Consider the following 15,160-nt stretch of genomic DNA (forward strand, 5'->3'; position numbering starts at 1 on the left):
AAACTTAATAAATTAACTGATATTTAAATGGGGACATTTTAAAATCATTCACCAAAACATTAAAATTATGCTTACAGGCTAGATGGCTTTCTGTGCATGTGCACTTTATTATCGTGTCAGCTTGACCAGTGGTCTTGGCTGTTCCAAGGTCAGTGGTCACAGTTGTCCTGAATTACTAGTTCTTTTTTCCTGTGGACCCTCTGCTGTGTTGCATGCTGTAATCTTCTTAATGGCTTCATTCCAATATTCACACATAATATTTTAGATTTATTGACTGTTAGAAATACTACCATGCCAGTAGCAGTTCCGCTACTCTTAAGGTATTTAAAATTGGAAAAATAAATCAGGCCAAAGCTTTCAGGAATCCTTTGTTTTCCTTAAGGGAAGGGGAAAAAACTCTCTTCCTGTCTTCTGACAAGAACAGTTGTTTTTCGATTTCATCATTTCACTTTAGATCTGGATCATTAAAAGAAAAAAAACAAATTTTATTGGGAGTGATTTTAACGATATTGATTATTACATGGAATAACTTTTAAAAGCATTAAAATATACTGTTGTAATTTTTGTCTACGAATACATTGTGAGTTTTATTTTTTTTTAGTGGCTATGCCAAGTTATAGGTACCTTCAAACATATGTAGTTTGAGTGTTTTGAAATAAAAAAGTAAATTTTAGGGCTATGTAACAGTATCGATTGCAGTTAGTGTTATTGTGGTATGTTTTTAAGTGGGGGCAGAAAGAGCCAGTTGTATTAAATATAACATTTGAAATCTCAAATGGGTTCATTTTAATTTAAGAAAATGCATTATTGAGACCCCCTTCATTGCAAATATATACACAAATTTAGTTTCAATTACATAATAATGTAAAATGTTGTATTTCTAAGGTATTAGTGCTCATTTAAATTTTTATCATCATTAACATTTTAAAAAGTAATTTGGAAATTGTTACTATTTCAAAAATAAATAGGATGCCTCACTAGTGGGAAAATTAAGCTAGGTAAAGTTATAATGAGATACAGGAAATCTGTCTTTATGTGAATATTAAGTTAAAACAATTATAAACTAACTCTTATAGAAGAAAGCAGGTTAGAATTGACGTCTGAAAAAGTTACATGCATTAGAATATTCATTACTAGGAAAACAAATTTTGACCTGTACTGCTTAACTGTTTTTAAATAATTTTAATTTATTAGACTGTAAAAAATAATATACTCTGAGACAGGTCAATATACTTATACCCCTATGTTAGATAAGAGGATAAAGCCACAGAAAGTATGCTGTTAATGGTATGTCTGGAGCTTTAGTTCATAGAAGTTGATCCTCTGACTTACGCCCCAGGCACTAGAGCATGGTCTGTCTCGTATAAACGTGATACACAGTGCAATGAGTAACTCTTAAAATTTGATATAGAAGCTTACTCTCCATTCTAATCTTGTTAAAGAAGTATCATTATGACCTATTTGATTGAAATTAGGATTGTCAACACTGTTTTAAAAACTCATTTTCATGCTATATGTAATGCTATTGGAAAACGATTGTCTATTTTCTATTATGAGCCTGTGTAGAAAATACAGTATGTACGCTGAAGAGTTATTGTACCATTCACGGTAGGCCACAGTATGTTATAGGACAGCAACATTTAGTATAAAGCATATTTAATTATTCAAACATTGAAAAGACCTTATTATAAAATAGAGTCATTTAAAATACTGTGTGTCTTGGGCTTCCGTGGTGGCGCAGTGGTTGAGAGTCCGCCTGCCGATGCAGGGGACATGGGTTTGTGCCCGGGTCCGGGAAGATCCCACATGCCGCGGAGTGGCTGGGCCCGTGAGCCATGGCCTCTGAGCCTGCGCGTCCGGAGCCTGTGCTCCGCAACGGGAGAGGCCACAGCAGTGAGAGGCCCGCGTACCGCAAAAATAAATAAATAAATAAATAAATAAATAAATAAAAATAAAATACTGTGCGTCTTATACTGAGGTTTTCAAGTATCACACCAAGGGCTAGGTTAATGGTTTTACCATTACATGAAAAGGAAAGACACAAATTGCTCCGATTAACTAAAAATCATTACAAGCCTAAAGAACTAGAGAAAAAAAAACCCAACTCTGACTTTAAATTAAAATTTTCATATATCTGTATTCAAGTGAGTTAATTAGTTTGGGAATAAGTTTGGAAAAGAACTGGCTTTTTCAGAGAGTTTTTAAAATCAGCTTAAAAAATTAAAGTATGTAAACAAATTTAACTCTTACAACCATACAAATAAGTCAATAAATATATTTAATTCATTGGATATTTCCTCTAATCTAACACGAAGGTTTAGTATGTTAAATTGTCATAATATATGTTAGAAAGAGAAAAAAAAAGGCCCCAGAGAATATTTTATTAGTTCCAGGTTTGCCACAGCCATGCTGTAATCCTTATCTTGTTTAGCAGTGAATGAAGTCCCCAGCAAACTGGTAGAGTGTCCAGGTTGCAACTATGTTACAATTTCACTCTGGTTCTGGAGTAATTGAGAGGACACTTTTTTGTTTAATAGAGTAGTCTCCAGGAGACAAATCCTGCTTTCAGTTTGCCCCTGAGAGTAGTGTTTGTAAGGGTATTTTCATCTGACTTCCATAGTAATGAAAGGGAGAAACCTGGAAGCCGGTTTAATATCTATCTTTGTGGCTCTGCGTGCAACTGTGTGTTTCCTGTCTCTGGAGAAGGAGAGCAGGTTGTGATGGCAGTCACCATGCTCCTGCACTCGACTTTGGCTGTCACAGGGATTCACCCTTCTTCTAAATAGTTACTTTCAGAGATGAGATTGTTTACGAAAAGGCTTTTTGTTTGTAAGTAAACTATGAATAGATCCTGCTATTTTTTCCTACTGTTTTCTTGGTGTGTATTTTTTAATATAAACTTTAAATACCAACGCATAACAAAACAAAAATTAAAAGCTCAAAATCTTAATTAATTGGGCCTCAACATTTAAAAGGTCTTTGTTGTTTTTCTCTTGGCTGCGTGAGAGAATCTGTGCCTCCCTCTGCAGGACCCAGCCCTGCGCGGTTCCTCCCTGCATGTCTCTGTATGTTTGCCATTTTAAAGTTGATTTAGAATTTGCTACTTCTAGTGATTTTCAGTGCTCATGAATTTCCTTGGCTTTCTCCTGGCCTTTCATTTCCATCTAAATTAGCCAGCTCATCTCCTAATGTCTTATTTTAAATTTATTTTTGGCTGCGTTGGGTCTTCGTTGCTGCACGTGGGCTTTCTCTACTTGCGGCGAGCGGGGGCTGCTCTTCATTGCGGTGCGCGAGCTTCTCATTGTGGTGGCTTCTCTTGTTGCGGAGCATGGGCTCTAGAGCACAGGCTCGGTGGTTGTGGCGCACTGGCTTGGTTGCTCCGCGGCATGTGGGATCTTCCTGGACCAGGGCTCGAGCCCATGTCCCCTGCATTGGCAGGCGGATTCTTAACCACTACGCCACCAGGGAAGCCCCTCTCCTGATGTCTTTTTTCCTCCACTATCATCTTAATAATGTGCTTCTCTGTCTTCTTATGGCCAGTATGTGTGTATGTATGTATATATATGTTCTGGCTTTAAAATAATTTAAAAATTTGTTCCTTGTTTTTTAAGTTCTTCTCCATATTTGAGAGACTTTTTGTGTGCGTGATGTTGTGAGCACTGTCATCATAGTGGTTTCCAAATCTTGCTGATATGATGACTTGGTGGACTTCTCAATGAATTTTGTTCCCGGGCACCATCACAGATATTCTGATCCAGTTAACTAGAGAAGTTAGTGTAGCAGCATGCCTTGGACAGGTTAATTTGTTCATTCGTTCAGCAGATACTGATTGAGCACCTACTGTATGCCTGTATTGTGCTGGGAGCGGAGTGGACAGGAAGACGTAGAAGCTGTGGTCCTGGAACTCACATTCCATTATTAGCTGAACCCAACCACAGGGCCACACCAGGTCATGGTGATCCTGGGAAATAGCTGGGTTTGCCCAGCTGGGTTAACCAAGCACCGTTCAAAACTTAAGATTTCTATTACCAAAGAGAGGGAGAGTGGCTGTTGGTAGACTGACAGCTGTCTCTGCCATAAGCGAGCCCAAATGAAAATAATGGTAGCCAAGCTGAGAGGCCACTCTTACCCGCCTCCAAACTGAGATCTGCCTTTTGAGGTTCAGCTCAACATGTCAAAATACCTGAGTGCAGACCTGGCCTGAACAATGAGTATGAGTAAGGTGGAAGGTTGAGGAATAGCATATACAAAGGCTCTGCTGTTGGCAGATTCAGGGAATGGAAGGAAGTCCTGTATAGCTGCGCTTAGAGGAACAAAAGAAGAGGTTACACAGATGAGGTGGTAGAGACAGGTAGGAGTGAGAGCATCATCTACAACTGTTTTCCCTTCAGAGGCATCTTAAAATGAGTGGAAGGTCTGTGCTTCTTGTTCAGGACCTCCAGACTTTACTGGGAATTCACTGGAGATTTGTAGCAGAGGAATAATAGTGACTTTGACTTCTAAAAATATCATCTTGGGTTCTAGGTCCTGAAGATCACTGGGGTAACGAAGCAGAAATGAAGCAGTTCAGAGACCATTTGCAGTGGTCTAGGTGAGAGATGGGAGGCGCTTGAACTGGATAGTGGCAGGGAGTTGGAGAAAAGCAGACAGATTTGAAATCTACATCAGAGGTCGAACAGCTGGGGCTCAGTGATTACTGCTTATGGAAGATGAGAAAGGGTGCAGTGTTGAGAGGACCTGCAAGGCACCTGGATGCACGGAAGTGACACTGACATTGGACTTGAGGTAGAGTAAGAGCAGTTTGGGTTGTGATCATTTTAAGATGCCTCTGAAGGGAGAATAGTTGTAGATGACATGGTATTTTAGGCTTCGAAAGGTAGTTTAAGCATTCAGAGAAACAATGTCATGATACCCTCTGGGAGTGTATCATATGTTTTTCATTTAATAAATGTTAAAGGTTACTGTTTTAATTCTTAGATAGAAGCATGTTAGAAAATTATGTTAAGAAGGAAGTGTTAATTTTATTGCTTAAAAAACTGAACATCAGAAGGATTAAAGAAGTGTAGGGATTTAATATCTGATTCATACAATGACCATAACATGTTTCATGGAAGAATAAAAGACTTGAACCTTGTAACTTTTTCCTAAAGCAAATAATTATTTGAAGCATTAACTTTTCTGAATGTCCGTAGTTTCTAGAGTGCAGCTTAGTTAGGAAAAAGGATACTTAAAGACCTCACAGAGATGTTTCCGGTCATGTAGGTTTTATCCTAATGTTATTCCTGAACATTTATTTTTATCTTCTGTTCTTTACCCTTGTGTTTCTCTTTGTGATCCTAAAAAGTAAAATTAAAATTTATGGGTTACAGCGATTGATTTATTTTTCCTGAGAAGACACATCTAAAAGTCAAGAGAAAATTTCTGTCACTTCTCTGAAAAACTCAGCTCTTTTATGTCACCTCCCTTCCTAACCCCCGGTTGGCATAATTGCTTCATTACTCAGCCCATGTGCACGTGGCTTGCACTCTTCTATTTATACCTGTTTGCTGTGTTTACTCATGTAATTCCCTTCTTTTATCCATGGTCACTTAGTGCTAAGAGGGTAAAAGTGGAGAATTGGTGGTAATATTATTCATGTTGCAGTGAACTCCCACTGGGCTCAAACCCAGGTTATAATTCCTCCTGTGATGGCTGCTTTAGAAGCCTGGATTCTCGTTGTATGAAAGGAATTTGAACATTTGATAAGAGCAGTGAAATGACGTTTATTCTGAAGTTTTTTTCACTGTTTAACTTTTTTTTTTTGCAGGGGAGGTCTAGTATGATACCTAATTAGACTTCAAAAATAATTTATATACAGACTAAAAAATGTCATAATAAAATAAAATGTCAGTTTTCAAGTCATCTTTAGCCATCAGAGATTGAAGCTTACTTTGTTAAGAATAAAAAGAGAAAACAATTGATACTTTTTCAAGATCCCATGATAGGATTTTGTGATAATAGCCATGTGACCAAGGTTCCAAATGCTTTTCTGAATTTAGTTATATGTGAGTATAAACTTTAGGATCTCATGGAAAGATGTACATTTATTTCATAACTAAACTTAGAAGTTTGGAAATTAAAGCAGAAAATGCTATTTCCCAGACCAAGTATTTTAAATAAGTGCAGAAGATATATTACCTTATTTATAGATAAAAACTGCTAAAAGCTATTTAGCTCTGCAAAGCGTAGTGGTAACTGGTGATAATTTACTCCAGTGGTCTAAAGGACAGGAAAATAGCAAGGCTGACACAATCATTTTATGTTAGAGTAATATCCTAATAGCTGAAGCTGACTATTAAAAAACGCTTTCATTTTTATAGGCTGTTTTTGAGCTCTCATTGGTGCACACAGAAACGCTTAACTCAGCTGCCCTTCTGGTCTCTGAAAAACAGGAACCACCTCAGACCTACTGGCAGTCGAAGCCCACCTAGAGTAGGTCAAGGAAGAACTCCTTATGTGCTGTTTGTAAAGGTTGAAATAATGTAGAAATAGGCAAAGGAAAAACTTAACCATATTTCTTGCTAGTCTCACATGTCTGTTTGAAATTATATAGTATGCTCATATAGAATAGCACCGTCCAATAGAAATATAATATGAGCCACATATGCAATTAAAATGTTTCTGGTAATCATGGTAAAAAGGAATAGGTGAAATTAATTTTAATAATGTATTTTATTTAATCCAGTATATTCAAAATACTGTTTCATCATGTAATCAATAAAATTATTAATGAGGTATTTTGCTCTTTTTAAGTCTTCAAAATCCAGTGTATTTTTTTTTTACACTAATAGCAAATGCTAATTTGGGCTACTCACATTTCAAGTGCTTGTGCATCTAGTGGCTACCGTTTCGGACAGTTCTAGAACAGGTATTTTCTTCTTTCCTATTTTGTATAGAGCTCTTGAGGAAGTTCAGGAGCTCTCACTGACTAATTCTGGAAGTGAAGGCTACCTCGTTATGATTTGGTTAGGAAGGGCCTGAGGCAGTGTGATGAATACCCTGGATAACTTACGCATTGATTAAGTAATCAAGGACTTGGGGTAATAAAGGGTGAGGGATGGTTTGACTTGCCTCCAGTCTCTGGGAGCATATGTGTCATGCTTGTCCTAAGGATTCTTAATTTGTGGAGAACTAAATTGTCGCTTCCAGATTTTATAGAAAAATACATCTTGAGGAATTTTCTTTTACAAAGATACAAGGCATGACATTTAAAAAGTTTCTTTGTTTTCTAAAGTAAAAATTAAAATAACCCAATCATTTTCTTTTTATAATACTTTGGAAGACTAGAATCTTATTCTTTCCCTCATAAGCCTTTTTAGAGGGCAATAATGAAATACATGTATTGATTTTCATCCCCATTGGTTTTTTTTCAAAGGCATTTGAAACCTAAAAAATAACATTATTACAGACTTAAGAATAAAGGATGTTAAGTCAGAGGTTTGTTTTTGCATCCTTCAGCTGTATTTATTTTTGAATATGTGGGTTACCTAAAAATATGCATTAATTGAGGTTAGATTTTAATAATAAAAACTTCTTCTTAAATGAATCCTAATTTATGCACTTTGTGGGCTAAATGAATTAGGGTCTAAACTTTTATCTGAATCTATGGCGCTTGGGTATAAATTGAAAAGATCACAGCTATGGGGAAAGACCTATACTGCAAAGGCCTTTCTGCATAGATTATGAACATCATAACTCAATAATTTTTTCAAAACTGTGATTATAATTGGACCCAATGGGGGTCTTTGTCTTTGATCAGATCACAGTAACTGTGACTTTACACTGGAAAATGTCACTACTGTGAAGGTTTATCACCTGTAGAGCTGGTCCTTCCTCTGATGCTGTGTTCCTTTCTCATTAGCATTATTCAAAGTTTAGTTGTTAATTAGGTTGACACTTCAATTACAATCATCATCCACAAGAGTAGTCAGGGCTGCTTGTATAAAGAAATAAAAATATTCCTCCTTGCATATATATGTAAAGGAGGAATGACATTGTTTTGTTATCTGGTAGTATCGTAAGGGTAAGAACATGCTCTGATAAGGGAACAATCCAACCAGAATTTGTCCCATCAGTTTTTTCTTAAGAAAACAGAATTTCTACGTGACTTCACGTTCGCATGTAGAGCATTGACAAGTACTGTATATGAGCATCAATGGTATTTTTTAAGTGTGCAGAGTGTAGTTTTTATTATCTGTGAAAGGAATTGGTCAAGTGAATTGGATGCATAGGAACAGATCACATCACCTCCCCTTTAAAAACTAAGAGTGAGCATCAGAAGGTTGATTACTCTTAGAAAATACTCGTCTAAGTAAGGGCTGTCCATAAATAGCATGCATTCTCTAAAATACTCACAACCTGAAATTAAAGGATGCAACTGTATGAAAAATTATAACAAATGCAGGTGCCTTTTAAAATTTCACAAATTCCTAGATAATATATTTTTCTTTGATCTTAAAACATTAATGTGATTACTGGTTCATAAGGCAATAACGTTGACCTCGAATCCTGCATGTGGTGGTGGAGAAAACTGGACAGAACTGGGTTGAAATCTCAGTTTTGCCACTTAGTAGCCAGATATTGAGGGCAAGTCGATTCACATGTTTGAGCCCCTGTTTCTTCATAAATGGTAACGTGAGTACCTTTCGTAGAAGACTCTGAAGATCAGATGGGACAGTGTCTAACGAGCACAACACAATTCCCCACTTGTGGTAGGTTCTCAGTAACCTTAACTTCCCTCCCCTCTTTTTATCTAATAATGGTGAAAACTATTCGACAAATGACTGGAAAATTATTTATATATACAAACGAAGCTTCCAAAAAATAAAATTAACTAGCAAGCGGTCGAACGCTACCCAACCTGCTTCATCTCCAAACAAGTAGACACATGTTGTAATTGCTAAAAATCTGCAGAAAAGTGGCTCACACGCAGTTTACTGTAAAATAATTAAAGCTTATTTATGTCAAGAGGCCTTGGGAAAAAAAGAGAGCACAGACCAATTTGCATTAGCTCATTACTGTGGGCCCCTGCTTTCCTTTCAATTAACAGACCAGCAGGTGCTCCCTGACTTAGAAGATAAGCCGTCAGGCAGAGGATGAGGCTCCGGCTGACCTGCACACGCTGCGGTCCGCCTGCCCATTGGGCTCGTGCCTCGCTGTACCAATCTCTGAGGTGTGAATTTAACGGTTCTTCTCTGTCCCGCAGGTCTCGGCCCTGAAAAATAAACTGAAGAAGCAGTCTACAGCTACGGGGGACGGAGTGGCTAGGGCCTTCCTGAGGGCGCAGGCTGCTTTGTTCGGATCCTACAGAGATGCACTGAGATACAAACCTGTAAGCGTTTTATTTCATCACTGTTTTAATGTGCTCTTGTGTGGAAACATTTTAATATCCCACCCGAAAAAGTATCGTAAAGGTTTTTGAAAATACAAAATAATATGCTTTAACACATGATGTTCCACCTCCAGTTTCTTGACTTTATGGTTTTCGTTCTTTTAGTAACTAACCCTGAGTTAATATTTCCCACATTCTCTTGCATAGCACCTTGTTTATTGTTCTAAAATTGGAATTCTTACTCGTAACTAATTAATGAGTTGTGTTACTACATCTTAGAGTAACGACCCAATCTTGTTAGGATTACTAAGAAATCAACCGGACAGTTGGGTTTATTAGATCAGAGTTTAGAAATGACAAGTATAATGTGAAAGTTTAAAAATATTAGAACTTGAACATTTTGCAACATTTGGAAATTTATTGTCTTCCTAATTCATAACACTTTTCTAAGTGGGCTTCTCTATTTAGCATATCCTAGCTCACTTTGCCATTTCTTTCTTGTTTTAATAACCCCCAAATTATTATTATGTAGAATTGTAACCCAAGTTGTTAGATGGTCCAAAAAGGTATAAATTAAAATATGTCTTTTTCTCTCGGAATTATTGGTTAAGCGTGTTAGTCTGATTTTACAAAAATGATTACACTGCCCTTTCATGACCAGGTGAATAAATGGATTAAAAGTATTGAGTTAGTAATAAGTAATAAGACCTGTTATCTAATGGATACTTCACCATTGTTAAGGCTGTGTAACCTCGACCCATTTCTTTAGTCTCACTCGACTTCCATCTTATTTGTAAAGTGAGAATTCTTATACCTTCTCTGTCTGCCTTTCAGGGTTGGTGTGTAAATCCTGTCATAAGCCATGAAGCACTAAACAAATGTGAACGGGTTATATGCTTTCCGAGCTGACTTCTAAATTAGTAGTTCCCACCCAGTGGCTCTTGTACCTCTGAGGAGTTCTTGAGTTAGGCAGATCAGCTACTGTCTCTGGAAAAGTGCATGTGGTCTAATTTGCATGCTGATCTTTTTGAAATACGTGTGTATATTTTAAAACATTATATAGAACTCATAGTACCGTACAGAGTATACGTATCTCACGTGGGGGAGTCTTCAAAAATTATTGACGGTGATAGGGTCTCATTCTTTACAAGACTGGAAACCAGTCATCCACACTACAGTAGAGCATAGTCGTTAAAATTAGTAAACATCAATTGAAACAGAAAAATGGGTTTGAAAGACAAAATTAGTTTGCTGCATTTAAATACTTAATCTATAAGCTACATTTTTCTTTTCATTTTCCTTTTTAAATTTGTAAAAGACTTCAGATTTGAGGAAAGCAGATTGAAGAGAAAATTTTCTTAAACGATTTAAATTATCAGTGTTGTTAGGTGACGGTTAAAATTATTAAAATATTCCATCTTGAACATTAATTACTTACTATAGTTTTTGTAGCTTGATTTTCTACCTCTTTTTTTTTTTTTTACATCTTTATTGGGGTATAATTGCTTTACAATGGTGTGTTAGTTTCTGCTTTATAACAAAGTGAATCAGTCATACATAAACATATGTTCCCATATGTCTTCCCTGTTGCGTCTCCCTCCCTCCCACCCTCCCCATCCCACCCCTCCAGGCTGTCACAAAGCACCGAGCCAATATCCCTGTGCCATGCGGCTGCTTCCCACTAGCTATCTACCTTACTGTGTTTGTTAGTGTGTATATGCCCATGACTCTCTCTCGCCCTGTCACAGCTCACCCTTCCCCCTCCCCATAACCTCAAGTCCGTTCTCTAAGAGGTCTGCGTCTTTATTCCTGCTTTACCCCTAGGTTTTTCATGACATTTTTTTTCTTAAATTCCATATATATGTGTTAGCATACGGTATTTGTCTCTCTCTTTCTGACTTACTTCACTCTGTATGACAGACTCTAGGTCTATCCACCTCATTACAAATAGCTCAATTTTGTTTCTTTTTATGGCTGAGTAATATTCCATTGTATATATGTGCCACATCTTCTTTATCCATTCATCCGATGACGGGCACTTAGGTTGTTTCCATCTCCGGGCTATTGTAAATAGAGCTGCAATGAACATTTTGGTACATGTCTCTTTTTGAATTATGGTTTTCTCAGGGTATATGCCCAGTAGTGGGATTGCTGGGTCATATGGTAGTTCTATTTGTAGCTTTTTAAGGAACCTCCATACTGTTCTCCACAGTGGCTGTATCAATTTACATTCCCACCAACAGTGTAAGAGGGTTCCCTTTTCTCCACACCCTCTCCAGCATTTATTGTTTCTAGATTTTTTGATGATGGCCATTCTGACTGGTGTGAGATGATATCTCATTGTAGTTTTGATTTGCATTTCTCTAATGATTAGTGATGTTGAGCATTCTTTCATGTGTTTGTTGGCAGTCTGTATATCTTCTTTGCAGAAATGTCTATTTAGGTCTTCTGCCCATTTTTGGATTGGGTTGTTTGTTTTCTTGTTATTGAGCTGCATGAGCTGCTTGTAAATTTTGGAGATTAATCCTTTGTCGGTTGCTTCATTTGCAAATATTTTCTCCCATTCTGAGGGCTGTCTTTTGGTCTTGTTTATGGTTTCCTTTGCTGTGCAAAAGCTTTGAAGTTTCATTAGGTCCCATTTGTTTATTTTTGTTTTTATTCCCATTACTCTAGGAGGTGGGTCAGAAAGGATCTTGCTTTGATTTATGTCATAGAGTGTTCTGCCTATGTTTTCCTCTAAGAGTTTGATAGTTTCTGGCCTTACATTTAGGTCTTTAATCCATTTTGAGCTTATTTTTGTGTATGGTGTTAGTGAGTGATCTAATCTCATACTTTTACATGTACCTGTCCAGTTTTCCCAGCACCACTTATTGAAGAGGCTGTCCTTTCTCCATTGTACATTACTGCCACCTTTATCAAAGATAAGGTGTCCATATGTGCATGGGTTTATCTCTGGGCTTTCTATCCTGTTCCATTGATCTATCTTTCTGTTTTTGTGCCAGTACCATACCGTCTTGATGACTGTAGCTTTGTAGTATAGTCTGAAGTCAGGGAGCCTGATTCCTCCAGTTCCTTCTTTCGTTCTCAAGATTGCTTTGGCTATTCGGGGTCTTTTGTGTTTCCATACAAATTGTGAAATTTTTTGTTCTAGTTCTGTGAAAAATGCCAGTGGTAGTTTGATAGGGATTGCATTGAATCTATAGATTGCTTTGGGTAGTAGAGTCATTTTCACAATGTTGATTCTTCCAATCCAAGAACATGGTATATCTCTCCATCTATTTATATCATCTTTAATTTCTTTCATCAGTGTCTTATAATTTTCTGCATACAGGTCTTTTGTCTCCTTAGGTAGGTTTATTCCTAGATATTTTATTCTTTTTGTTGCAATGGTAAATGGGAGTGTTTTCTTGATTTCACTTTCAGATTTTTCATCATTAGTATATAGGAATGCCAGAGATTTCTGTGCATTAATTTTGTATCCTGCCGCTTTACCAAATTCATTGATTAGCTCTAGTAGTTTTCTGGTAGCATCTTTAGGGTTCTCTACGTATAGTATCATGTCATCTGCAAACAGTGACAGCTTTACTTCTTCTTTTCCGATTTGGATTCCTTTTATTTCCTTTTCTTCTCTGATTGCTGTGGCTAAAACTTCCAAAACAATGTTGAATAATAGTGGTGAGAGTGGGCAACCTTGTCTTGTTCCTGATCTTAGTGGAAATGCTTTCAGTTTTTCACCATTGAGGATGATGTTTGCTGTGGGCTTGTCATATATGGCCTTTATTATGTTGAGGAAAGTTCCCTCTATGCCTACTTTCTGCAGGGTTTTTATCATAAATGGGTGTTGAATTTTGTCAAAAGCTTTCTCTGCTTCTATTGAGATGATCATATGGTTTTTCTCCTTCAATTTGTTAATATGGTTTATCACATTGATAGATTTGCGTATATTGAAGAATCCTTGCATTCCTGGAATAAACCCCACTTGATCATGGTGTATGATCCTTTTAATGTGCTGTTGGATTCTGTTTGCTAGTATTTTGTTGAGGATTTTTGCATCTCTGTTCATCAGTGATATTGGCCTGTAGTTTTCTTTCTTTGTGACATCCTTGTCTGGTTTTGGTATCAAGGTGATGGTGGCCTCGTAGAAGGAGTTAGGGAGTGGTCCTCCCTCTGCTATATTTTGGAAGAGTTTGAGAAGGACAGGTGTTAGCTCTTCTCTAAATGTTTGATAGAATTCGCCTGTGAAGCCATCTGGTCCTGGGCTTTTCTTTGTTGGAAGATTTTTAATCACAGTTTCAATTTCAGTGCTTGTGATTGGTCTGTTCATATTTTCTATTTCTTCCTGATTCAGTCTTGGCAGGTTGTGCATTTCTAAGAATTTGTCCATTTCTTCCAGATTGTCCATTTTATTGGCATAGAGTTGCTTGTAGTAATCTCTCATGATCTCTTTTATCTCTGCAGTGTCAGTTGTTACCTTTCCTTTTTCATTTCTAATTCTATTGATTTGAGTCTTCTCCCTTTTTTTCTTGATGAGTCTGGCTAGTGGTTTATCTATTTTGTTTATCTTCTCAAAGAACCAGCTTTTAGTTTTATTGATCTTTGCTATTGTTTCCTTCATTTCTTTTTCATTTATTTCTGATCTGATTTTTATGATTTCTTTCCTTCTGCTAGCTTTGGGGTTTTTTTGTTCTTCTTTCTCTAATTGCTTGAGGTGCAAGGTTAGGTTGTTTATTCGAGATGTTTCCTGCTTCTTAAGGTGGGCTTGTATTGCTATAAACTTCCCCCTTAGAACTGCTTTTGCTGCATCCCACAGGTTTTGGGTCGTTGTGTCTCCATTGTCATTTGTTTCTAGGTATGTTTTGATTTCCTCTTTGATTTCTTCAGTGATCTCTTCATTATTAAGTAGTGTATTGTTTAGCCTCCATGTGTTTGTATTTTTTACAGATCTTTTCCTGTAATTGATATCTAGTCTCATGGCGTTGTGGTCAGAAAAGGTACTTGATACAATTTCAATTTTCTTAAATTTACCAAGGCTTGATTTGTGACCTAAGATATGATCTATCCTGGAGAATGTTCCATGAGCACTTGAGAAAAATGTGTATTCTGTTGTTTTTGGATGGAATGTCCTATAAATATCAATTAACTCCATCTCGTTTAATGTATCATTTAAAGCTTGTGTTTCCTTATTTATTTTCATTTTGGATGATCTGTCCATGGGTGAAAGTGGGGTGTTTAAGTCCCCTACTATGAATGTGTTACTGTCGATTTCCCCTTTTATGGCTGTTAGTATTTGCCTAATGTATTGAGGTGCTCCTATGTTGGGTGCATAAATATTTACAATTGTTATATCTTCTTCTTGGATCGATCCCTTGATCATTATGTAGTGTCCTTCTTTGTCTCTTTTAATAGTCCTTATTTTAAAGTCTATTTTGTCGGATATGAGAATTGCTACTCCAGCTTTCTTTTGGCTTCCATTTGCATGGAATATCTTTTTCCATCCCCTTACTTTCAGTCTGTATGTGTCTCTAGGTCTGAAGTGGGTCTCTTGTAGACAGCATATATAAGGGTCTTGTTTTTGTATCCATTCAGCTAATCTGTGTCTTTTGGTGGGAGCATTTAGTCCATTTACATTTAAGGTAATTATCGATATGTATGTTCCTATTCCCATTTTCTAAATTGTTTTGGGTTCGTTATTATAGGTCTTTTCCTTCTCTTGTGTTTCTTGCCTAGAGAAGATCCTTTAGCATTTGTTGTAAAGCTGGTTTGGTGGTGCTGAACTCTCTCAGCTTTTGC

The 15,160-nt window shown here is 36.9% G+C and overlaps 1 protein-coding gene across 3 annotated transcripts in view; it reads left to right on the plus strand.

Moving 5' to 3' along the window:
- DENND1B (DENN domain containing 1B) overlaps positions 1-15,160 on the plus strand; it is a 260,094-nt gene that overhangs the window by 154,710 nt on the left and 90,224 nt on the right. For all 3 annotated transcript variants that reach the window (XM_060126905.1, XM_060126890.1, XM_060126894.1), the window contains one exon: positions 9,245-9,370. In XM_060126905.1, the coding sequence (XP_059982888.1) occupies positions 9,245-9,370 (126 nt within the window). The remainder of the gene's footprint in view (positions 1-9,244; positions 9,371-15,160) is intronic.

This window comes from Lagenorhynchus albirostris, chromosome 2, assembly GCF_949774975.1.
Source record: "Lagenorhynchus albirostris chromosome 2, mLagAlb1.1, whole genome shotgun sequence".
NCBI lineage: Eukaryota > Metazoa > Chordata > Mammalia > Artiodactyla > Delphinidae > Lagenorhynchus > Lagenorhynchus albirostris.